The following is a 24,893-nucleotide window of genomic DNA, read 5'->3' on the forward strand; positions in this document are numbered from 1 at the left end:
TTCTGCCATTGAAAGGGAAACTAGAAATGACCCGACTCTCTCACGAGTCTACGATTTAACAGTGAAGGGATGGCCAGCACATGGTGAACCACTGTTGCCAGCATTCTCGCAAAGAAGAGAACAGCTGTCAGTGTGCCGAGGAACCTTGATGTGTGGATCCAGAGTGGTGATTCCACCCAAACTCCAGGATAAAGTTCTAAAGGAGCTTCACGAGGGGCATCTGGGTGGAGTGAAAATGAAGAACCTAGCCAGGGTGTTTGTATGGTGGCCAGGTATCGATGGAGACATCGAAGAAATGACCAAGAGCTGCCTAGGATGCCAGAAGGTCCAAAACGCTCCACCCCAAGCCCCTCTACATCCATGGGAGTGGCCCTCATCTCCCTGGCAAAGGGTACACATCAACTTTGCTGGTCCATTTATGGACTCAATGTTCTTAATCGCGGTTGATGCACACTCCAAGTGGCCGGAGGTAATAAAGATGTCCTCCACCACCACGGAAAAAACCATCACAGTATTAAGGACCATATTTGCCAGGAATGGGCTGCCAGAACAGATCTGTTCTGATAATGGACCGCAATTTGTGTCCGAAGAATTCAGGAAGTTCTTAAAAAACAATGGGGTTAAGCACTACACGTCCGCCCCATACCATCCCGCCACCAATGGATTGGCTGAAAGGTTTGTCCAGACCTTCAAGAAGGCCATAAAGGCCATGGGTAATGAAGACATAAAACTTCAGCACAAGGTGGATAACTTCTTGTTCGCATACAGGAATGCAACACATATGGTTACAAACCAAACTCCCGCCATGATGTTCTTCAATAGAAGCCTAAGGTGCCGGCTGGATTTGATCAAGCCCAACATCAGAAGGGACGTGGAGAACCGGCAATTTCAAGGCATGAATGAAAGGCCAACTAGAACCTTCCAGATAGGTCAACAGGTTTTGGCCCGAGACTACCGTACCGAGAAATGGCAGCCTGGAACTATCTGCACACGACTAGGACCGCTGATGTATACCGTGGACATCGGAGAAAGCATAATAAGGCGCCATGCTGACCAAATCAGAGTCATCTGAAAAGGGACAACCTACACCACAACTCTATACGCCTAACGATGAAGTAGAGATATCCATATCTACCTCCGATCCGGTGATACTGGAACCCGATGAACCCGACACTGGCATTCAAGCCGAATCAGCCTTGCCAAAAGAACCTACTACACCACCAGAAACTACTACACCACCGAGGCGTTATCCGGTCCGAGTCAGTAGGCCTCCAGAGATACTGACTTATAATTAATTAACTGTAGCAATGTGTAGATTATTTTTCTTGTAACATGTAATTAATAATTACTTAAAATATTATGTACTGGTTGGCTAAAAGGGGAGGAATTGTAGTGTATGTGCCTTTAAGAGCCCCATGTGTACTATAATGCCGGTAATGGCCACTCGGGCTATATAAGCCTGTATATTGTGTTGTATCAGTTAGTTCCCCTCCAGACTTTGTTTAGTAAACACCTATGAAACCAACTCCTGTCTTCAGTGTCTCTATCAACACACAGACACAACAGATAGAGAAGATGATGAAACAAAAAAAGAGGATGTATGATGCATGTCAAGGGAATTCTTCAAGGGAGAACCAGACCAAATACAGTAAGTTGAGAGGGGATGTGAAGATGAAAATAAGATTGGCAAAGAGAGAATATAAGAGTAGAATGGCGGTTAACATAAAAGGGAACCCAAAAATCTTCTACCGGCATGTAAACAGTAAGCGGGTAGTAAGAGGCAGGGTGGGGCCTATTAGAGATAAAGAAGGTGATATATGCTATGGGGTGCAGGGCAAGGCTAGAATACTCAATGAGTACTTTGTATCGGTGTTTACTAAGGAGGTGGATGCTGACAAAATATCGGTAGAAGTGGAAAAGGTAGAAGTAATGGAAGGGGTGAAAATTGATAGACAGGATGTACTAGAAAGGCTGGGTATGCTTAGAGTGGACAAGTCGCCTGATCCAGATGGCTTGCATCCCAGGTTGCTAAGGGAATTGGGGGAGGAGATAGCGGAAGGGCTTGCCATAATTTTCAAATCTTCCCTAGATGCGGGGGAGGTGTCTGAGGATTGGAAAGTGGCAAATGTGACACCATTGTTCAAGAAAGGGTGTAAGGACAATCCTAGTAACTACAAGCCGGTCAGTTTAACATCAGTGGTGGGTAAAGTTTTAGAAACAATAATCAAGGAAAAAATTAACGGGCACTTGGAGAGGTTTAAACTAATTAAGGCAAGCCAACATGGATTTGTAAAAGGCAGATCGTGTTTGACTAATCTAATTGAATTTTTTTGATGAAGTAACGGAAAGCATTGACGAAGGGAATACAATGGATGATGTCTACATAGATTTTCGGAAGGCGTTTGACAAAATACTGCATAGAAGGCTGGTTAACAAAATTGAGGCTTATGGAATAGGTGGGTCAGTGGCAACTTGGATAAGGAATTAGCTTAAGGAAAGAAAACAACGAGTTGTGGTAAATGGCTGTTTTTCAGACTAGAGGATGGTAGACAGTGGTGTTCCCCAAGGGTCAGTGCTGGGGCCACTGCTTTTTTTGATATATATAAATGACCTGGATATTGGAATACAGAGTAGAATTTCTAAATTTGCCAATGAGTCTAAACTTGGGGTGTGGCAAACAGTGATGATGATATCAATCGACTGCAAAAGGATATAGAAAGGCTAGCAGAATGGGCAGACAAGTGGCAGACGGAATTTAATACAGGGAAGTGTGAGTTGTTGCATTTTGGCAGAATGAACAGGGAGAGGCAATATACAGGAAACTCTTTGGTATCCGGCACCAACGGGACCGGGATGGTGCCGGTTGATTAAAAATTCCGGATAACGGAGAGGTGTATCTACCGAGGCTATTTTTAACAAACAAAAATTAAAAAATCAAGAAATGTGCAGTATAATTGGGTATTCACAGAATGTTGTGTTAAATGGATGGTCGAAGATGCTTGATTAAGTACAGTACTGCCAGTTGAGGGTAATCCATAACTCCGATCGGAAGAGACTACCGGCAGTGCGGGAGTGTTAGCCCCGTTATTGAGGTGTTCAGATCGGAAGAGACTTCCGACAGCGCCAAGAAGCCAAGTAGTGGCAGTTTGAAAAACTACCCCCACTGACTAACTCGGCCACCGCGGGAGACTCGGACTCTGTCTCGGCAACATTTCCGGTTATTGAGGTGCTGTTTTCGGAGTATGTATTTTGCCGGTTATTAGAGAAATCCGGATATTTAGGTGCCGTTTAAATGAGAGTTTCCTGTACACTTAATGGCACAGTTTTAAAGAGTGTGCAGGGACAGAGGGATCTGAGAGTTAATGTGCATAGGTCCCTGAAGGTGGCGGGACATATTGAGAGAGTGGTTAGCAAAGCATATGGGATCTTGGGCTTCATAAATAGAGGTATTGAGTACAAAAGTAGAGAAGTTATGCTGAACCTTTATAAAGCGCTGGTTAGGCCACAACTGGAGTATTGCGTCCAGTTCTGGTCACCACACTTTAGGAAGGATGTGAAGGCCCTTGAGAGGATGCAGAGGAGATTTACCAGAATGGTTCCGGGGATGGGGGATCTTAGCTACAAGGACAGGTTGGAGAAGCTGGATTTGTTTTCATTAGAGCAAAGGAGGTTGAGGGGTGATTTGAGAGAGGTGTACAAGATTATGACGGGTTTGGATAGGCTAGACGGGGAAAGGCTGTTCCCACTAGTCGATGGTACAAGGACTAGGGAACACAGAATTAAGGTTTTGGGCAAAAGATACAGGGGGGATGTGAGCAAAAACTTTTTTACGCAGCGAGTGGTGATGCCCTGGAACTCGCTGCCGACGGTGGAAGCGGAGACACTCAATGTTTTCAAGGGGAGACTGGATAGGCACTTGAGGGAAATAAACTTGCAGGGCTACGGGGATAGAGCGGGGGAATGGGACTGACCGGATTGCTCTGCAGAGAGCTGGCATGGACTCAATGGGCCAAATGGCCTCCTTCTGTACCATTATGACTCTATGGGGTCGATTTTCCTGAAGCTGTCGGGAAGAAGGTGGGACTACAACTTTCGGGTTTTAGACCCGCCTACTTCGACGTCCGGCCAATCTGCGCGACTTTCCCTTGATTGACCTTGTTGAGCCCGCCCAGCGGGCTCAGCAGGCCAATTAAGGGCCACCTGGCAACAGGTGATGTCACAGACTGCAATTTCATCTGTCAAGAGTTCTTGACAGATGAAATATCAGTGTTTCACAGCTGTTTGAAGCTGTGAAACACTGACAATCTGAGTTCTAACATGAGTCTTTCTGCACAGACTCAGTTAGAACTCTCAGCAGCACTCAAAGCTGAAGGCTGTCACTTTTCACAGATCGCAGCCGTTCAGCTTTAAGTGCCGGGTGAGTGATGGGCTCCCGACGGCGACAGAAAGAAAGGCTGTGAAGGTTAAGTACAGGTAAGTAAAAGTTCTTTACACACTTTAGACACACCAAACACACTTACCTTTGCACTCATGCACCCATCACTCACCTGAGCACCGACATCGCGACCCCTCCAACTCCTTCAACCCGCCTGCTCTAACCTGGCGTGGTTTGGAGCCATCGGGAATCCCACACGAAACCTCTCAAAATAGGGATTAGGCTAAAAACTGCCTGTTAACTACCTGTTAACAGGCAGTTAATTGGCACTAATCCCTTCCCACCTGGGGTCGGCGGGTCCCAGTGCGGGGCGGGTACCCGCCGCCCTTGAAAGTTGCGTGGAGCAGGGTTTTGGGCGGGATGGTGTCGGGACCCCCGAATTCGGGATTTCCCCCCCCTCCACACGCCTGAAACCCCGCCTGACGGCTCCACGAAAATTGACCTCTATGACTCTATTTACACAGCACCTTTCACGACCACTGGACATCCCAAAGCGCTTTACAGCCAATGAAGTACTTTTTGAAGTGGAGTCGCTGTTGTAATGTAGGAAACGCGGCAGCCAATTTGTGCACAGCAAGCTCCCACAAACAGCAATGTGATAATGACCAGATAATCTGCTTCAGTGATGTTGATTGAGGGATAAAAATTGGCCCCAGGACACTGGGGGTAACGCCCCTGCTTGTCTTCGGAATAGTGCGGGTGGAATCTTTTATGTCCACCTGAGGGAGCAGATGGGGCCTCGGTTTAACATCTCATTCGAAAGACAGAGGAGATGAAGATGTGGTGACTGAACCAAAGCAATGCGAGTGGACTGGAAATTGTGAACAGAAAGGGCATGCGATCTGAAGGAAGTTGATGAATGCAGGGTACATAGGGTTGGATGAGATAAGTTGTACAAGGTCATTGATATGGAGAAGGAACAGAATAGGAGAGAAGAGAGAGGCCTGGAAGACCCGTGAGTTAATGGAAAAACGTACAGGAAACTTTTTTTTAATCCGTCACAGACGGGACCGACGTGGTGCTGGTTCATCAAAAATTCTGGATAACCGAAAGCTATAGTAAAAGATACGGAGCTGAGAGCTCCGTATAAAGCAACAAACCCTGTTGCTTAGCAACAGCTTCAGAACAATGGGCACAAGTTGCAAGCGTCTCTGTAGCTCAGCAACAGCTGCAGCCACACCCTTGCATAGCAACAAATGGAGTAAAAAAAGTAATAAAAGTTACCTGAACCTACTCCTGAATTTTGCCGGTTAACCGAGATTTCCGGTTATTTAGGTGCCGGTAAATCGAAAGTTTCCTGTATCAGAGGATGATTCATCAACTACAGCCCAGATAGATCAAGTTGAGAGGAAGTTAGATTGGCGGGACAATCGCCTTGGTGTGAGACCAAATGATAGTCATTTGTTTAACTCCGATGTGGCTACAGTGACAACAGTTAGCCATAGGCACTCATTTTATTGGAAAATGCCTTACATACACTCACACAATATAGGTAAATGTACTTCACATGCATATATTTACTTAATGAACATCTACCACTATTCAGTAACCAAGGAAGGAAAGCACTTACAATGATCTGCAAAACCCAACATTTTACCAACAAACACACAAATAAGTTAAAGTACTAAAATGGCACATTCTGCTGTAATTACAGGAAAAATAAAAAATGGATACTGTGATACAAATTATGACTTTATACAAATATAAGTTACCTTCGTAGTAAATAGACTATCAACGTCTTTCCAAGCCTTCAGTTTGGCACGAGCTGCTAGCGTAGTGAGTAAGTACTGCTTGTCTGAAATCTAAAATACAAGCAGAAATAATATTTTCTATTATATACAAATACACACACACACACACACACACACACAGATTCAAACCTAGCTAGAAACAGTACATAAATCATCTCCAAACAACAGGTTTGTTTTTCTCCCTCACGTCTCTTGTGAAACACCGTGGGGCATTTTTCTACGTTAAAGGCGCATTAAATTCAAGTTAGAATCATAGAAACTTATAGCACAGAAGGCGGCCATTTGGCCCAGCGTGCCTGTGCTGGCTCTTTGAAAAGAAAGAAAGACTTGCATTTATATAGCGCCTTTCACGACCACCGGACGTCTCAAAGCACTTTACAGCCAATGATTCACTTTTTGAAGTGGAGTCACTGTTGAAATGTGGAAAACACGACAGCCAATTTGCGCACAGCAAGCTCCCACAAACAGCGATGTGATAATGACCAGATCATCTGTTTTTGGTTATGTTGGTTGAGGGATAAATATTGGCCCCAGGACACCGGGGATAACTCCCCTACTCTTCTTCGAAATAGTGCCATGGGATCTTTTACGTCCACCTGAGAGAGCAGACGGGGGCCTTGGTTTAACGTCTCATCCGAAAGACGGCACCTCTGACAGTGCGGCGCTCCCTCAGCGCTGCACTGGAGTGTCAGCCTAGCTTTATGCGCTCAAGTCTGTGGAGTGGGGACTTGAACCCATAACCTTCTGACTCAGAGGCGAGGGTGCTACCCACTGAGCCACAGCTGACGGTGCTTTGTTCCACATCCCCCATTTTAGTCCGTAACCCTGTAAGTCCCTCATCCTCGAGTACCTGTCCAACTCCCTTTTAAAATTATTAATGGAATCAGCTTCCACCACCTTTTCAGGTAGAGCGTTCCAGATCCCGACAACTCTCCGAGTGAAAAAATTTCTGTAATTAACTCTTCCTTATTCCCTGATCTTGGCTGGGATTCCAACTCAAGATGTTTTTACATGTGATGTATGCTTTATTTCCCCCCTCCCCCATGTCAAAAACAGAGGTCACTGCAATGCAACATCTGTACCACATGTAGAGGAGAATGCCTCACATACAGAAACTCCTTCCTGTCTGGCACACCAGCAACTTCCAAAGCAGATTATATGTTTATACACCACATGCGTTCCAATTTCTTCTGTTAGTAAGTTAAAATAAACTTGCCTGTGGAGTTCTGGTCCAGTCTATAGGTGGGGTTTTGCTTTCTGCACAGAATGCACTTCTATTAAGGAAGGCGAATTATTCCCCAGACCATGCTCACCCTTGCTGGGATGACAGCAGGGATGCTACAGCTGGCCTCAGCATTTCTGATATTAGCGAAGGAAGAAAAATACACAGCCAAGGTCGCCACTACCGATTACTATTCAACAACCCCTTCTGTAGAGCGTGCATGTCTGGACATCTGCTCCGGACAGGATCAAGCTCAGATATAGCGCCTACTCGAATGGTCTGATGACCCTGACTGTCACAGCTCACCATCACATTGGGATTTCTGATTACTCAGCCACAAGAGGTAACTTGGTGTAACAAATCTTTAAAAATCCTACAATTGAGTTAAACTTGGGTCTCAAGGGGTTGAATTTACAAGACAACAGGGCCGAGAAGTGTAGATTAAGATGTGGTGTCTGAACCAGCGTGCGTCAGACAATAAAATTCAATTTGGATATTTCAGTGATCGTTCACACTTATAGAATCATAGAATGGTTACAGCACGGAAGGAGGCCATTCTTCCCGTCGAGCCCGTGCTGGCTCGCTGCAAGAGCACTTCAGCAAGTCCCACTCCCCCGCCCTTTCCCCGTAGCCCTGCAAATGTTTTTCCTCCAGGTACTTATCTAACTCCCTTTTGAAAGCCATGATTGAATCTGCCTCCACCACACTCTCAGGCATTGCATTCCAGATCCTAACCACTCGCTGAGTAAAAATGTTTTTCCTCATGTCACCTTTGGTTCTTCTGCCAATCAGCTTAAATCTGTGTCCTCTGGTTCTCGCCCCTTCCGCCAATGGGAACAGTGTCTCTCTATCTACTCTGTCCAGACCCCTCATGATTTTGAACACCTCTATCACATCTCCTCTCAATCTTCTCTGCTCTAAGGAGAACAACCCCTGCTTCTCCAGTCTATCCACGTGACTGAGTCCCTCATCCCTGGAATCATTCTCGTAAATCTTTTCTGCACCCTCTCTAAGGCCTTCACATCCTTCCTAAAGTGCAGTGCCCAGAATGGACACAATACTCCAGTTGAGGCCGAACCAGTGATTTATACAGGTTCATCATAATTTCCACGCTTTTGTACTCTATACCTCTATTCGTGAAGCCCAGGATCCCATAAGCTTTTTTAATTGCTTTCTCAACCTGCCCTGCCACCTTCAACGATTTGTGCACATATACCCCAAGGTCTCTCTGCTCATGCATCCACTTTAGAATTATACCCTTTACTTTATATTTCCTCTCTTCATTCTTTATACCAAAATGTATCACTTTGCACTTTTAGAAACATAGAAGATAGGAGCAGGAGTAGGCCATTCGGCCCCTCGAGCCTGCTCCGCCATTCAATGAGATCATGGCTGATCATTCAAATTCAATACCCTGTCCCTGCCTTCTCCCCATATCCCTTGATCCCTTTAGCCTTAAGAAATATATCTAACTCCTTCTTGAATATATTTAATGAATTGGCCTCAACTGCCTTCTGTGGTAGAGAATTCCACAGGTTCACCACTCTCTGGGTGAAGAAATTCCTCCTCATCTCTGTCCTAAATGGCTTACCCCTTATCCTTAGACTGTGACCCCTGGTTCTGGACTCCCCGGCCATCGGGAACATCCTTCCTGCATCTAGTCTGTCTAGTCCTGTTAGAATTTTATAAGTTTCAATGAGATCCCCTCTCATTCTTCTAAACTCCAGCGAGTATAAGCCCAATCGACCCAATCTCTCCTCATACGTCATTCCTGCCATCCCAGGTATCAGCCTGGTGAATCTTCGCTGCACTCCCTCCATGGCAAGAACATCCTTCCTCAGATAAGGCGACCAAAACTGCACACAATACTCAAGGTGTGGTCTCACCAAGGCCCTGTACAACTGCAGCAAGACATCTTTGTTCCTGTACTCGAACCCTCTCGCTACGAAGGCCAACATACTATTTGCCTTCTTAACCGCTATAAATGCGATAAATTTCATCTGCCACATGTCCGCCCATTCCACCAGTCTGTCTACATCCTCTTGAAGTCTATCACTATCCTCCTCACTGTTCACTATACTTCCAAGTTTTGTGTCATCTGCAAATATTGAAATTGTGCCCGGTACACCCACATCCAAGTCATTAATATATTTCAAGAAAAGCAGTGGTCCTAGAACCGACCCCTGGGGAGCCCCACTGTATACTTTCCTCCGGTCCAAAAGACAACCGCTCACCACTACTCTGTTTCCTGTCACTTAGCCAATTTTGTATCCATGCTGCCACTGTCCCTTTTATTCCATGGGCTTCAACTTTGCTGGCAAGCCTATTATGTGGCACTTATCAAAAGCCTTTTGCAAGTCCATGTACATTACATCAACCGCATTGCCCTCATCAACCCTCTCTGCTACCTCATCAAAAAACTTGATCAAGTTGGTTAAACAAGATTTGCCTTTAACAAATCCATGCTGGCTTTCCTTAATTAATCCACACTTGTCCAAGTGACTGTTAATTTTATCCCTGATTATTGTTTCTAAAAGCTTCCCCACTACCGAGGTTAAACTAACTGGCCTGTAGTTGCTGGGTTTATCCTTACACCCTTTTTTGAACAAGGGTGTAACATTTGCAATTCTCCAGTCCTCTGGCACCACCCCCTGTTTCTAAGGAGGATTGCAAGATTATGGCCAGTACCGCTGCGATTTCTTCCTTCACTTCCCTCAGCGTCCTAGGATGCATCCCATCTGGTCCTGGTGACTTATTTACTTTAAGTAGCCAGCCTTTCTAGTACCTCCTCTTTATCAATTTTTATCCCTTCCAGTATCTCAACTACCTCCTCTTTCACTATGTCTATGGCAGCATCTTCTTCCTTGGTGAAGACAGATGCAAAGTACTCATTTAGCACCTCAGCCATACCCTCTGCCTCCACGCGTAGGTCTCACTTGTTCTGGTTGAGATGATTCAATACAGTTGAGATCAGCAGGGTTAGTTCCCAGTGCAACCTGGCAAGATTCCCCTTCCTGGGGTCAGAATTTACAAAACAAAACATGTCCAATGTCAGTCAGGTCTCACAAAGGCTCCGAGAAAGCGGGTCTGGGCCTGAGCTGGGAATTAAGATATAGCAGGTTGGTTTACCCAGCTAGTAGCTGACCCGAAAGAAAATATTCCTTCCACTATATCGTCACAGCAAGCGCGTAGGCGGGAATTGCTACTTCTGTTCAGTCGTGCATATTATGCAAAATAAACCAGCTTCTTGGTTTGTCATTGGCCAGAGTGTTGATCAGCTCCGCCTACTGTAAGATTGGAGAGAACACTCGTGGGGTGAGAGTTCATGTTCTCCGGTTCACAGGAAAAGGGGGGGGGCGCATTATTACACCGTTGTCGTTATCAGGTCGTTATATAGGTAGGTATTAGGCAGTACAGGTAGACTATCCTTTATCCGAACTTCCGAAAACCGAAAACCTCTAAAAACCGAAAGTTTTTTTGTTCAGCGTAAGTCGTGCGCACGACATGACCAGAGTGGCGCACGACTTACGCTGAGCAGGGCAGAGGGTCACAGAGTTCCCTCCTGGGTAGGAGATTGCAGGCTGAGCCGGGCAGTGTGAAGGAGGTACCGGGAGAGTGAACCCGACAATACAGCGGCCCGTCCGATAGCTGCAGCGGCCCGTCCGATATTCTTTTCTCCCCCCGACCCGACCCGAACCGCGGCCCGTCCGATATTCTTTTCTCCCCCCTGACCCGACCCGACCCGAACCGCGGCCCGTCCGATATTCTTTTCTCCCCCCTGACCCGACCCGACCCCCGACCCGAACCGTGGCCCGTCCGATATTCTTTTCTCCCCCCCTACCCCCCGCCGACCCCGACCCCCCGCCGACCCCCACCCCCACCCCCACCCAACCCCCCGCCGACACCCCCGCCCCGCCGACCCCGACCAATTTCCCAATACCTTCTGAAATCCGAAAACCGAAACTCAGCTGGTCCCAAGGTTTTCGGATAAAGGATAGTCTACCTGTATGTGTTAACTCCAGAGCACAAGAAGCACAAGATCCATAAACAGGAGAGATGCTGTGCCACTGAACCCATGAGAATATCTACGGCAGACCCGAATTTGTAACGCCAACCCTAAACTGAACACGGCCTCTTTCATTTGTTTTGCTATTTCCAGCACTGAGGATGCAATTACCACCCCCCCCCCACCCACCCGCCTTCCCCCCCCATCCCCTACACACACAAATACTGTGATTTAATGTCAAGAAATTTGTCCAAACAAAAATAGGAACAAGAAGATTACTTGACAGAGGCCATCCTAAAGGACAACGAATCCAGTTCTGGATTGGAATTTTTTTTTAATTCATTCATGGGATGTGGGCGTCGCTGGCAAGGCCAGCATTTATTGTCCATCCCTAATTGCCCTTGAGAAGGTGGTGGTGAGCCGCCTTCTTGAACCGTTGCAGTCCGTGTGGTGAAGGTGCCCATAGCGCTGTTAGGGAGGGAGTTCCAGGATTTTGACCCAGCGGCGATATGCTTCCAAGTCAGGATGGTGTGCGACTTGGAGGGGAACTTGGAGGTGGTGGTGTTCCCATGCGCCTGCTGCCCTTGTCCTTCTAGGTGGAAGGGGTCGCGGGTTTGGGAGGTGCTGCCGAAGAAGCCTTGGCGAATTGCTGCAGTGCATCTTGTAGATGGTACACACTGAAGCCACGGTGCGCCGGTGGTGGAGGGAGTGAATGTTTAAGCTGGTGGATGGGGTGCCAATCAAGCGGGCTGCTTTGTCCAGGTTGAAACCATAACATGAAAAATGGCACACAGAATAAACACTGGGCCTTGTAAGAATTGGCAGTTAGAGAATGTATGTGCTAAGTTCACATCTTAATCGTTTCAATGTTTTCGGCAATGGTTGAAGTAACATAGAGTGGCCAATGCTCATGGATCTGTACTCCAACAACAGTCAGCACCTTCAGGAGTGGAGAGCAGCGTTTTTCTTCTTGCCTATACAGTGAGTGCTGTAATGCTGTTCGACTGTCAACACGTAACAGTCAAGCTGGATTCTCACCTCATCTGGTGTTTACAAACTGGATCAGCACAAACCCTGGATCATCCCAAGGCTCAGGGACAGCGAGACTACTAGTAGCTTTCCCACAGCCACCATGGCTGCGATCAGCTAATTCAGCACGAGCCAGGGATCAAACCTGGGAACCCTACTCATCTGCAAGATTCAGCTTCACACCAAGTCACGCACTAACCTACTGAGCACGGGCGCCCTCTCTGAATCCACTTTAAGAGCATCATCTAGTTAATTTCACTTAATTTACATGGCAGAAGTAATAATGTCTTTACAAGGCCAAAGACAGATCACTGTTCTGTGGAGAAGGCGGGTTGAAGGATATTTTTCTTGCTGATTGCATTCGAACCCATCCACTCCACCAAGACCCCTGAGATGGATGATTTTAGGGATCCACAGAGCAGCACCATAACTGAAGAGAAACAAGAAGCAGCGACTGCAAAGAAATTTATTGCCAGCTACTGTTATCCCTGTGGGTGAGTAACAATTGGTAGCCACCCACAGTTACCTTCTCCTTTGAATCGCTGATATAATGGAAAGAAAGACCTTCCATTTATACAGCGCCTTTCTCAAGCTCAGAACATCGCAGAGTGCTTTGCAAGCTGTCATGTAGGCCAACGAGGAAGCCAACTGGGACTCCCCAAGGTCCCACAAACAGCAATGAGATACAGGAAACTTTTTTTTATCCGGCACCGACGTGGTGCCGGTTCATCAAAAATTCTGGATAACCGAAAGCTATAGTAAAAGATACGGAGCCGAGAGCTCCGTATAAAGCAACAAACCCTGTTGCTTAGCAACAGGTTCAGAACAATGGCCAAAAGTTCCAAGCATCTCTGTAGCTTAGCAACAGCTGCAGCCACACCCTTGCACAGCAACAGATGGAGGAAGGCAAGTAATAAAACTTACCTGAACCTACTCCTGAATTTTGCCGGTTAATCGAGATTTCCGGTTATTTAGGTGCCGGTAAATCGAAAGTTTCCTGTAATAGCCAGTTAATCCATTACTTTTGGTGATGTTTGTTGGGGATAAATGTTGACCAGGAGAGCTCCCCTGGCTCTTCTCTGAATCGTGCCATGGGATAGCGTGTCCACCTGAGCAGGCAGACAGGGGCCTCGGTTTTACGCCTCATCCGAAAGACGGCACCTTCGGCAGTGCAGCGCTCCTTCAGTACAGCACTGGAGTGTCAGCCTAGATTATGTGGTCAATTCTCTGGAGTGGGGCTTGAACCCACGACCTTCTGACTCAGTAGAGAGAGTGCTACCCACTGAGCCACAGTTATACTATATTGATGTTTGTTGATTCTTGGGTGGGCTGCAAATGGAAGCAGACAGTGAAATCACAAATTCTCACCTCAGGGAAACAGCACTGAACTTATGCACGTCAAATTGGGGAGGGGGAGGGAGAATTTCTGAGCATTTTCTGTCCACAGATTAAATAGGGAGGATGGAATCAATGACGAGCTAGGTCAGTGGAATATAAGGGCTTGTTGGGACCAATGTCATCTTCTCAATAAATGCTTTCTTATGCTCCGCTGTAAAGGCGCAGTACTTACTTTGAAGGTTGTTTTCAAATTTGCTGGGCTACTGAATGTTCCCTGCGAAGAAACAAAATGAGAACATGGTTAAGATCACAAAGTATTTCATTTTTCAAGCGCGGTCCGGAACATTTCACCACATAATGATTCATGTTCCACCACGTTCCCTATCCCAACCATCATGGCAGCAGCAGCAGCTGCAGCTCAAGGGGCCAAGTGGCCTATTCCTGCTCCTATTTCTTATTTCTTATCTCCTCTCTTAAGGTACAGAGGAGATTTACGAGGATGTTGCCAGGACTGGAGAATTTTAGCTATGAGGAAAGATTGGATAGGCTGGGGTTGTTTTTTCAATGTGAGGCCGAGGGGAGACTTAATTAAGGTGAATAAAATTATGAGGGGCCTAGATAGAGTGGATAGGAAGGACCTATTTCCCTTAGCAGAGGGGTCAATAACTTTAAATTAATTTAAAGTAATTGATAGAAGGATTAGCGGGGAGCTGAGGAGAACTTTTTCCCCCCAGAGGGTGGTGAGGCTCTGGAACTCACTTATTGAAAGGGTGGTAGAAGCAGAAACCCTCGTCGCATTTAAAAAGTACTTGGATATGCACTTGAAGTGCCGTAATCTACAAGGCTAGGGACCAAGAGCTGGAAAGTGGGATTAGGTTGGATAGCTCTTTTTCGGCCGGCATGGACACAATGGGCCGAATGGCCTCCCACTGTGCCGTAAATTTCTATGATTCACTGCCTGTCACCAACCTTAAAACAGCCTTGCCGATTTACATAATCTGGACAAGAACGGTAACCGTATTCTGTATTAGGTGTAGCCCAGCTGATGCTATTGCAATACATTTAAACTATATTTGACCCTGTAACAAAATTATGTCAATTAATATCATCTACCCAATTATATCGGGTACTTTTTATGATGGTATTAATCATTGATGTGTTAATAAAGAGACGTTAGTTTGTGTATATCTGTCTCTGGCTTAATTCTTAATAACTCAGGGAAGAGTAAATGAGCTAATTTACTCACTGGCCTACAGGATCGGAGTGATTTGTGTAACTTTTTTTATAATGTGGCCGATGCTGGCAGGACCCCATTTAATGAGCGTCACTAATTACCCTGAGAAGTTGGCGGTGGAACTTCCCCTCGAACCGCTGCAGTCCTTGTGGTGGCGGTGCTCCCACGATAGTGTCAGGTAGGGAATTCCAGGATAGTGACCCAGCGATGTTTGCAGGAACAGCGATATATGTCCAAGTGGGGAACTTGGAGGTTCCCACGAAGATGCTGCTCTTTGCCCTTCTCAGTGATGGAGGTCACAGGGAATGGGACTGGTCACATACTTTGATCTGGGTCATGTAAGGCAGTCCAAGCGAGCTGAACTTTAGGCATCTAATAAAGCTTAAAGGTGGAAGCTAAATCTCCAACCCTATCTCTGACGTGGAGTTGAAGGGAAAGGGTTACAGGTTACTAGCACAGACACGATGGGCCAAATGGCCTCCTTCTGTGCTGTAAATTTCTATGATTCACCTGATACCTTTAGACCAATGCACCTTTATTGATTTATCACTCACAAAAAGCAACATCCTGTGCCACTCTGCCACCCAGAATGAACAACTTTATTTCTACATGTATTATTTTGGGGGTGGGGTGAGGGTTAATTTACATTTATGACCCAAAATGTGTGCCTGCACTGATGGAATTGAAAATAGTAGCTCTTCCTCAAGGCGATGGTGTACCTGGTCAAAAACACTGCAAAAACAGTTCCCCTGCGCCATCGCCCTCGCTACGACTAATACACGCGCACAGAGACACATAGATAACTTCTCGCTAAGAAACAATGACTCACATCAGATTCCACGTAATGATAAAAGCAGGAGTAGTAAAGCGTCGTTACTAGCGGCATGTGCAGGATGGAGGCCTTCCTGGGATGTTTCTTGAACACCTCCATTTGTCCAGACGCCTCAATGCGTTTGTCATTCTCCTGAAAACCCCAAAAACAAACAAGGGTCACCTCCGATCCCAAAAACAGGTTACAAGCCTTCTCACTAATATTCCGAGTCGATCGGCGAGGTACTGTTAAAGAGTGCAGTCTGTGGAGGAGCAGGGTAACTCAGACAGCAACCTCCGAATTTCCGCGTTTAACTGCGCTTGCGCATACTCCGGAAGTTGCTGTCCGATTTATCCACAATAGTGGTGAGCCTCACCGTTATTCTCAAAGCAAAATCCGGGCCATTAAAGCAAGACTCATACACCAGAGCCTAGAAATTACACAATGTGATATTAGCACACAAATGCGATATTAGCACACAAATGCTTAGTGGGTTCTTACGAATATATTATATCGCCATTTTAACAAACTCGTTAACTGGAAGCAGGCAGCAATGGGCCCCTTGGTGCCCTCGAGCGAGGGAAGGGAAACATGAGCCCCAGACTCCATTCCTGATTAATATCCATTGATCCTTTTAGAAAATGCAGCTGAGTGGTCATTAGGCTCGGCCATGGGGAATAGTCTGGAGTCACACATGAAGAATGTCCATCTGTTGAGATCAGAGGGCGCCTGCCACTGATGGAACCATCCCCCAGCATTAGTCTGAGTGAGGAGAAGATTCAAAGCGCGATTACTGGCTGATCAGAAACAGTGCAGCTCCTTCCAATATGGGAATCATGCAGGGCATTATGGTGGGTATTGGAGGGGAACCAATGGTGGGTATTGGGGGGGGGGGGGCAATGGTGGGGCCAATGGTGGTTTTTTGGGAGGGGGGGGGCAATGGTGGGTTTTGGGGGGGGGGGGCAATGGTGGGGCCAATGGTGGGTTTTTGGGGGGGGGGGCAATGGTGGGTTTTGGGGGGGCAATGGTGGGTTTTGGGGGGGCAATGGTGGGTTTTGGGGGGGGCAAAGGTGGGGCCAATGGTGGGTTTTTGGGGGGGGGGGGAGCAAATGGTGGGACCAATGGTGGGTATTGGGGGCCAATGGTGGGTATTGGGGGGGGCCTATGGGGGGTATTGGGGAGCCAATGGGGGGGATGGAACAAACCAAGAGAACCAATAAAAATGGGAAATTTTTAAAAATTTAGAACAAAAGTGAAATATTTCAGGATTGCCCCTTACCTCAATAATGATCTGTCTGTCCAGCAGTGTATAGTGGTCTTGGACAAACACAGCATCATCGGCAGCAAATGGAAGCCTAAAGAGAAAAACATGGACTGTCAGCGTTCGCCATCATTTCGCTTTTGAAACTGACCCTAACGTCAGGATTTAGCGCGTGCGCAGCTAAACACGGAAATCCTGAAGCTGCAGTCAGTCATTCCCTGCTCCGCCACAGGCTGGGCGCTGGAACTTCCCATAGTCAAATCAGTCAAATCAGTTGAACTGACGAAAACTTAAATAAAAACAGAAAATGCCGGAAATACTCAGCAGGTCAGACAGCATCTGTGGAGAGTGAAACAGAGTTAATGGTTCAGGTCGATGACCTTTCAGGACAAAAACTTAAGCTTTTCCTCGCTAAGATCGCTGTTAAACACCCCATTAAATATTAAGCCATGTTGGTATATGAGTAACTGGGGTTTTAATGGCTGCTTAACAACCATTTTGGCCCTGAAAAACTAATTTTATTTTTGTCAAATTTCTTCATTATAATAACAATTACTAGGTTTAAAAAAGATATATTTTTCAAAAGTTTGTTCACGATATCTCAGCTTCTACCTTACCTTATTCCAATCTTTATTTTGCTCTCTGTAATATTTTTTTAAAGTGCAGATAATCATTGCTTTTTATTTCCTGGTTTGCTATCTGTGAGAATTCTTCAATGTGATTGGCTGCTTGGACAGCTTGATGCCATCACTGCTGCTCTATGCTGGGGTTATCCTATTGACAGCGCTACAATCAATTTCACGTCGGGGGAAGCTAAGTTTCTCGCCACAGAGATCGCGAGACCTCTGTGGGCAGCTTTCTTCGAGGTCAGTCGCAGTTGTTTCACCGCTGACTAAATTACAGGCCAAAAACACTTGGGTAGGAATTGTTAGAAATTACCAGCGCAGACAGCCTAGCTTCCATTCAGCTTCTTGCTTACATCTCATCAGAACACTTACCTGATGCAGTTTTTTAAATATTCGGTTTTTTGCACTTGGCCTTTGATATTCAGGTGTCCCTTGTAATGCAAGAGCTGCAACAATAAATTAAACAATTCTAAAAACGAACCGTGCTGAGGTACAACGGCATCTATTGAATCGGATTATTATTCGATGTCCCTTGTGAATTTGCTTCAGACGATATGAAAAAACGTTTGGCACCAATTTAACAACTGGAAGCTCGCAATTATATAAGGCCCTGGTGAGACCACACCTGGAGTACTGTGTACAGTTTTGGTCTCCTTACCTAAGGAAGGATATACTTGCCATAGAGGGAGTGCAACGAAGGTTCACCAGACTGGTTCCTGGGATTGGGTGATTGTCCTATGAGGAGAGATTGAGTAGACTAGGCCTATACTCTCTGGAGTTTAGAAGAATGAGAGGTGATCTCATTGAAACATACAAAATTCTCACAGGGCTTGACAGGGTAGATGCAGGGAGGATGTTTCCCCTGGCTGGGGAGTCTAGAACCAGGGGTCACAGTCTCAGAATAAGGGGTCGGCCATTTAGGACTGAGATAGAGGAGAAATTTCTTCACTCAGAGGGTGGTGAATCTTTGGAATTCTCTACCCCAGAGGGCTGTGGAGGCTGTCGTTGAGTATATTCAAGGCTGAGATCGATAGATTTTTGGATATTAAGGAAATCAAGGGATATGGGGATAGTTCAGGAAAGTGGAGTTGAGGTAGAAGATCAGCCATGATCTTATTGAATGGCAGAGCAGGCTCGAGGGGCTGAATGGCCTCCTCCTGCTCCTTATGTGCTTATAACCACCTCCCCCACAACATGGCAACAAGAGCAAACTACAAATGGTGGAATTCGGGAATAAAATCTGAAAGTTCTGGAAAACACGAGCGGCACCAAAAGAGGGAAACAAAAACAAATGAATGTTTTGGGTGTAAATGTTTCATCAGTACTGATGAAGGATCCAGATCGGAAACATTAGCCTGACTTTTCTCTCTTCATGGACCTGTTGTGTATTTCCAGGAATCTCCCTTTTTACCTCAAGGCTTTTGCAAACACCTCCCCTCCACTCCACCCCCCCGTCCCTGCTCCCCGCGCCTACCGCCCTGCATTTTGATGAGTGGTGCCCAGGTAACGATCGCGGGTGGGAGGGGGGCACAGTACGGTACTAGAATGTCACGTCAATTTTAATACTGCAGCAGTGGACGTTCTGAAAGGTCATTTAGCCATTCCGTGGGGTGTAAGTACATCTACAAAATGCACTGCAGCAACTCGCTGAAGAAGCACCTCCCAAACCCGCGACCTCTACCACCTAGAAGGACAAGGGCAACAGGCGCATGGGAACACCATCACCTCCAAGTTCCCCTCCAAGTCATACACCATCCTGACTTGGAAATATATCGGCGTTCCTTCATCGTCGCTGGGTCAAAATCCTGGAACTCCCTCCCTAACAGCGCTGTGGGAGTACCTTCACCACACGGACTGCAGCGGTTCAAGAAGGCGGCTCACCACCACCTTCTCGAGGGCAGTTAGGGATGGGCAATAAATGTCGGCCTTGCCAGCGACGCCCACATCCCATGAATGAAGAAAAAAAAAATCACAATGCGCCAGACGTGTATGTTGGGGCTGTAAAATAAAAGGATTGCTGAGATATGCTCAATTATACCCAGGCCAGATATGGCACTGGCTGAAATACGGAAGGGGGGTCGGGGGGAAGAGAAGAAAAATTCTTCATTATCGCACCTCTGGGCCTGGGATTCAGATCTGGCCCAGACCCGAGAAGGTGACCGTTTCCTCTCTGCCCGTTTGCTGGCATGTTGGTCCACACAAAAAACATAGCTATCCATAATACTTGAGCAGTAAGTGGGGAAACCTCTCTCAGAAAGACTGTGCAGGCACTGAAAATGTCGCACCAGTGCAGCAGAGGGATACTCACCTGAGCTCTGAGGTCACGGTACATTGTGGAGAAAGTTGTACATCTCACCCACGCTACAGTAAACCCGGGAGTGTTTGATGGGGAAGTGCAGGGCAGGGGGGAACTCTATTGTGCATTTTACGTTTATTTCTGATTCACTCTCGGGATGTGGGCGTCGCTGTCACAGCCAGCATTTATTGCCCATCCCTAGTTGCCCCGAGAAGGTGGTGGTGGCCTGCCGCCTTCTTGAGGCGTTGCAGCAGTTTAATACAACTGAGCGGCGTGCTCACCCACCTCAGAGGGCAGTTAAGAGTCAACCACGTCGGTGTGGGACTGGGGTCAGATATAGGGTAAGGATGGCAGGTTTCCTTCCCTAAAGGACATTAGTGAACCAGTTGGGTTTTTAACGACACTCCGACAGCTTCCTGGTCACTTTTACTGATACCAGCTTTTTATTTCCAGATTCTTTTTTTAAAACTGAATTTACGTTCTCTGGATTACTAGTCCAGTAACATAAGTAGTACACCACCGTACCTCTAACGGTTACTGGACTTGATCTGGGAATGCTCGATTGGGTCAGAGCTCTAATCTGTATCTAACCTTCAGCATACTTACTGCAGCCTCTTCTGTTCTCCCCAGAGCCCTGCATTGAAAGAAACATAAAGTATGCTGTAATGTCACTTTGCATACCCACCTGCAAAACATCTTTTTCTTGATTTAATGTTTTTTTCTTTACCTATTTCTGAAGCTATCATTTGCTGGATTTGCCTCCACAGATGCTAGCTGTGAAAATCTAATTCCACTCCAACCCGCCCCCCACCCCACCCCAGTGGTTACTGGACAGCGATCAGGAACAGGAATCCTGGCTAATTCCACGCTCCCCCCACTGGTTAATGGACAGCGATCAGGAACGGGAATCCTGGCTAATTCCACGCTCCCCCCACTGGTTAATGGACAGCGATCAGGAACGGGAATCCTGGCTAATTCCATGCTCCCTTTCCCATCAGCGAGGCCCATTCGAGCACCCTTAGCGCTGCCCTGCTTCAGATCAGTTCATTCAGCAGAGACTAGGAATCGAACCTGGTCCAACATGCTGCTTTCTTTATATTTAGCATTCTCTTCCCCCTCTTTGCCCCCTCCCCCACCCACACAAGCTTGGGGGGGGAGGGGCAGGGATTGTCTAATCTCCAGTCCCTTTGCCTATTAACCTGGTGTTCTCAATACTGGCTGTGATGAAATATTCCATTCATCACTCATTGGTATTCTCTGCCTGTGACTGTGGTTGGTTTCAGTTTCATTTCCCTTACCTCAGTTCCGTTTCCTCACCATTGTATTGTACTGTGTGTAGGGCTCCGCCCATACCTGGCCCCTATGTAAGCTGGCCCAGCCTGCATCACATCCAGTACGGCAGACCTCTGGATGGAAGATACCTCTCCTCTGTGTGTTACCTTCTAAGTCAATAAAAGCCTTGTTTTGTTTCGCTAACATCGAGTCTCGGATTTATTGAGGCACATCAATTTTATTGACTTAATTTTCAACACAATGGATCAACTCTTGAAACCCGAACGTTTGGATTTGGACCAGCATGCTTCGGACGCATCGGCACGCTTCGGACACTGGTTTATGTGTATGGAATTCTTCCTGGACAATTCCGCAGCCGTCAAAGACGCTACGGACGCTGCGAGTATGAAACTCGGAATTCTGCGGCATTGGGTAAGCCACCGGGTTTACCCCCTCATCCAAGACGCCGACACGTACCCGGCCGCCTGCGACATCTTAAAGGCGCATTACCAGCAGCCTACGAATGAGGTGTATGCTAGGCATCTGCTCGCTACTCGCGCACAGCGACCTGGGGAATCGGTGGAGGAGTTCCTAGGCACCCTGAAAACGCTTGGCAAAGACTGCAAGTGCCAAGATGTAAAAGCCGCAGTGTACACTGACGAGCTTGTTCGCGATGCCTTTATCACAGGCCTCAGCTCCACTTACATCCGGCAGAGACTGCTGGAAAAAATGGGATTGGACCTGAAACAGGCTGCGGACACAGCGCGATCCCTGGATGTGGCCCAGAGAAACTTGGACGCCTACTCTTCAGCCCGCGCCGTCCACGCCGCCACGTGTGCACCAAGGGCGCTGCCATCTTGGAAGGCATCTTCCCCGCCCGGCAGCCCGACACCGTCGGGGCCCCGCTCTCCCCCCAGAAGCCCTACGACAGCCGCGACGCGTCGGGGACCCAACTGCTACTTCTGCGGGCAGCCGAAGCACACCAGAAACCTGTGCCCGGCGAAAGGCACCACCTGCTTTAAGTGCGGTAAGAAGGGGCACTTCGGGAAGGTGTGCAGAGGGAACCCCGCCGGAAAACCCGCCACCGCCGCGTGTGCGCCGTGGGAGCGGCCATCTTGGACGCCATCTTGCCCGACCTCGTGGGGTCCGCCATCTTGTGAGCAGACAGCGTGGACGCCATCTTGTCTCGATCAGGGCCCTACAGTGGCATCGGTCACAGTGGACCAGACCAGGCCACACCCGCTATCCAAATCAATGGTGGACATCGAGGTAAACGGGTGCGGGGTTAAATGTTTAATTGACAGTGGAAGCACGGAGAGTTTTATCCACCCTGAACTGGCACAACAACTCTCCCTAAAGGTGGTCCCTACTCGGGATACCATCTCTATGGCTGATAAAACCCAGACATCGACCATTATGGGTTACTGCACGGTACAATTGTCTGTTAACGGAACTGTATACGATAATTTTAAAGTACTAATCATGAAGAATCTATGTGCGAGCGTGATCTTGGGCCTGGATTTCCAGTGCTACCACCAAAGCATCACGCTCAATTACGGTGGGTCCCAGCCGCCCCTCACAGTGTGCGGTCTGGCTACCCTGAAGGTAAAGCCGCCTTCGCTATTCGCGAACCTTACCCCTAACTGCCGGCCAATAGCGACCAAAAGCAGGAGGTACAGCTGGGAGGACAGGCGGTTTATCGCGACCGAGGTAGACAGGCTCCTGAAAGAGCGCATTATTGAACGCAGCAACAGCCCGTGGCGCGCCCAAGTGGTAGTGGTAAGGGGTAGCGAGAAGAAACGGATGGTGATCGACTATAGCCAAACGATCAACAGGTACACCCAACTAGACGCCTACCCGCTACCCCGCATATCAGAAATGGTGAACCAAATCGCCCAATACCGGGTGTTCTCCACCATCGACCTCAAGTCAGCGTACCACCAGCTCCCTATCAGACCAGAGGACCGCCCGTACACCGCCTTCGAGGCGAACGGACGCCTCTACCAATTCCTCAGAGTCCCCTTTGGGGTGACGAATGGGGTCTCGGTCTTCCAGAGGGAGATGGACCGCATGGTCGATGACCACCACTTGCAGGCAACCTTCCCCTACCTCGACAACGTCACCATCTGCGGTCACAACCAGCAGGATCACGACTCGAACCTCGAGAGGTTCCTGAAAACCGCACAAAAACTCAACCTCACCTACAACGAGGACAAGTGCATTTACAACACCACGCGCCTCTGCATACTAGGCAGCGTGGTGGAGAATGGGGAAATCGGACCAGACCCCGACCGATTGCGCCCCCTACGGGAGCTGCCCCTGCCCAACACTCCCAAAGCCCTGAAAAGGTGCCTGGGGTTATTTTCTTATTATTCCCAATGGGTCCCCAACTACTCCGACAAAGCCCGCCCCCTCTTGAAAGCATCCTCTTTTCCGCTCCCTGCTGAGGCCCACGCCACCTTCAAAAGCATTAAGCGGGATATTGAGCGGGCCACGCTACAGGCAGTGGACGAGAACACTCCCTTTCAAGTGGAAAGTGATGCGTCTGACTTTGCCTTGGCGGCCACCCTCAACCAGGCGGGGCGGCCCGTAGCTTTCTTCTCGAGGACCCTCCAAGGGCCCGAGATCAGACACTCCTCCGTGGAAAAGGAGGCCCAAGCCATCGTGGAGGCAGTGCGCCACTGGTGCCACTACCTAGCCGGCAAACGCTTCATACTACTTACCGACCAGCGGTCGGTAGCGTTTATGTTCAGTAATAAACAGAGGGGGAAGATTAAAAATGATAATATTCTTAGGTGGCGGATCGAGCTCTCCACCTTCGATTATGACATCATTTACCGGCCAGGGGCCCTTAACGAATCCCCCGACGCCCTCTCACGAGGGATGTGTGCCAGCGCCACCGGGGATCGGCTACAGACCCTCCACAACGACCTCTGCCACCCAGGGGTCACGCGGCTGTTCCACTTCATAAAGTCCCGCAACTTACCCTACTCGATTGAGGAAGTTCGGTCTCTGACCAGGAACTGCCGCACTTGCGCTGAGTGCAAGCCTTGGTTCTACCGCCCAGATAGAGCCCACTTAATCAAAGCTACACGGCCCTTTGAGCGGCTCAGCTTAGATTTCAAGGGCCCCCTCCCGTCCGTCGACCGCAATGTTTACTTCCTGAACATTGTGGACGAATACTCCCGTTTCCCATTCGCCCTCCCCTGCCCAGACATGACCAGCGCCACGGTCATTAAATGCCTCAACAGCCTGTTCTGCCTGTTCGGTATGCCGAGCTACATCCATACGGATAGGGGGGGCGTCCTTCATGAGTGAAGAGCTACGCCAGTACATGCTGTCCAGGGGGATCGCCACAAGCCATACCACCAGCTACAACCCCCGGGGTAACAGTCAAGTGGAGCGAGAGAACGGGACAGTATGGAAAGCAGTCACTCTAGCTCCAAGGACCAAGGGCCTCCCTATCTCCCGCTGGCAGGAAGTCCTCCCAGATGTGCTCCATTCGATACGGTCGCTATTGTGTACTGCCACTAATGCCACGCCTCATGAGCGAATGTTTGTCTTTCCCCGGAAATCCACCTCAGGCGTATCCATGCCGTCATGGCTCTCCAC

The 24,893-nt window shown here is 48.0% G+C and overlaps 1 protein-coding gene across 2 annotated transcripts in view; it reads right to left on the bottom strand.

Annotated features, from left to right (window-relative positions):
* Positions 1-24,893, bottom strand: part of vipas39 (VPS33B interacting protein, apical-basolateral polarity regulator, spe-39 homolog) — a 69,866-nt gene that overhangs the window by 8,557 nt on the left and 36,416 nt on the right. For both annotated transcript variants that reach the window (XM_086002671.1, XM_086002670.1), the window contains 6 exons: positions 20,616-20,643; positions 18,086-18,159; positions 17,106-17,181; positions 15,845-15,979; positions 14,014-14,055; positions 6,148-6,237 (listed from right to left, as the gene is read on the bottom strand). In XM_086002671.1, the coding sequence (XP_085858797.1) occupies positions 6,148-6,237; positions 14,014-14,055; positions 15,845-15,979; positions 17,106-17,181; positions 18,086-18,159; positions 20,616-20,643 (445 nt within the window). The remainder of the gene's footprint in view (positions 1-6,147; positions 6,238-14,013; positions 14,056-15,844; positions 15,980-17,105; positions 17,182-18,085; positions 18,160-20,615; positions 20,644-24,893) is intronic.

This window comes from Somniosus microcephalus, chromosome 12 (genome assembly GCF_052327205.1).
Source record: "Somniosus microcephalus isolate GS21.2 chromosome 12, FLI_Smic_1.0, whole genome shotgun sequence".
Lineage (NCBI taxonomy): Eukaryota > Metazoa > Chordata > Chondrichthyes > Squaliformes > Somniosidae > Somniosus > Somniosus microcephalus.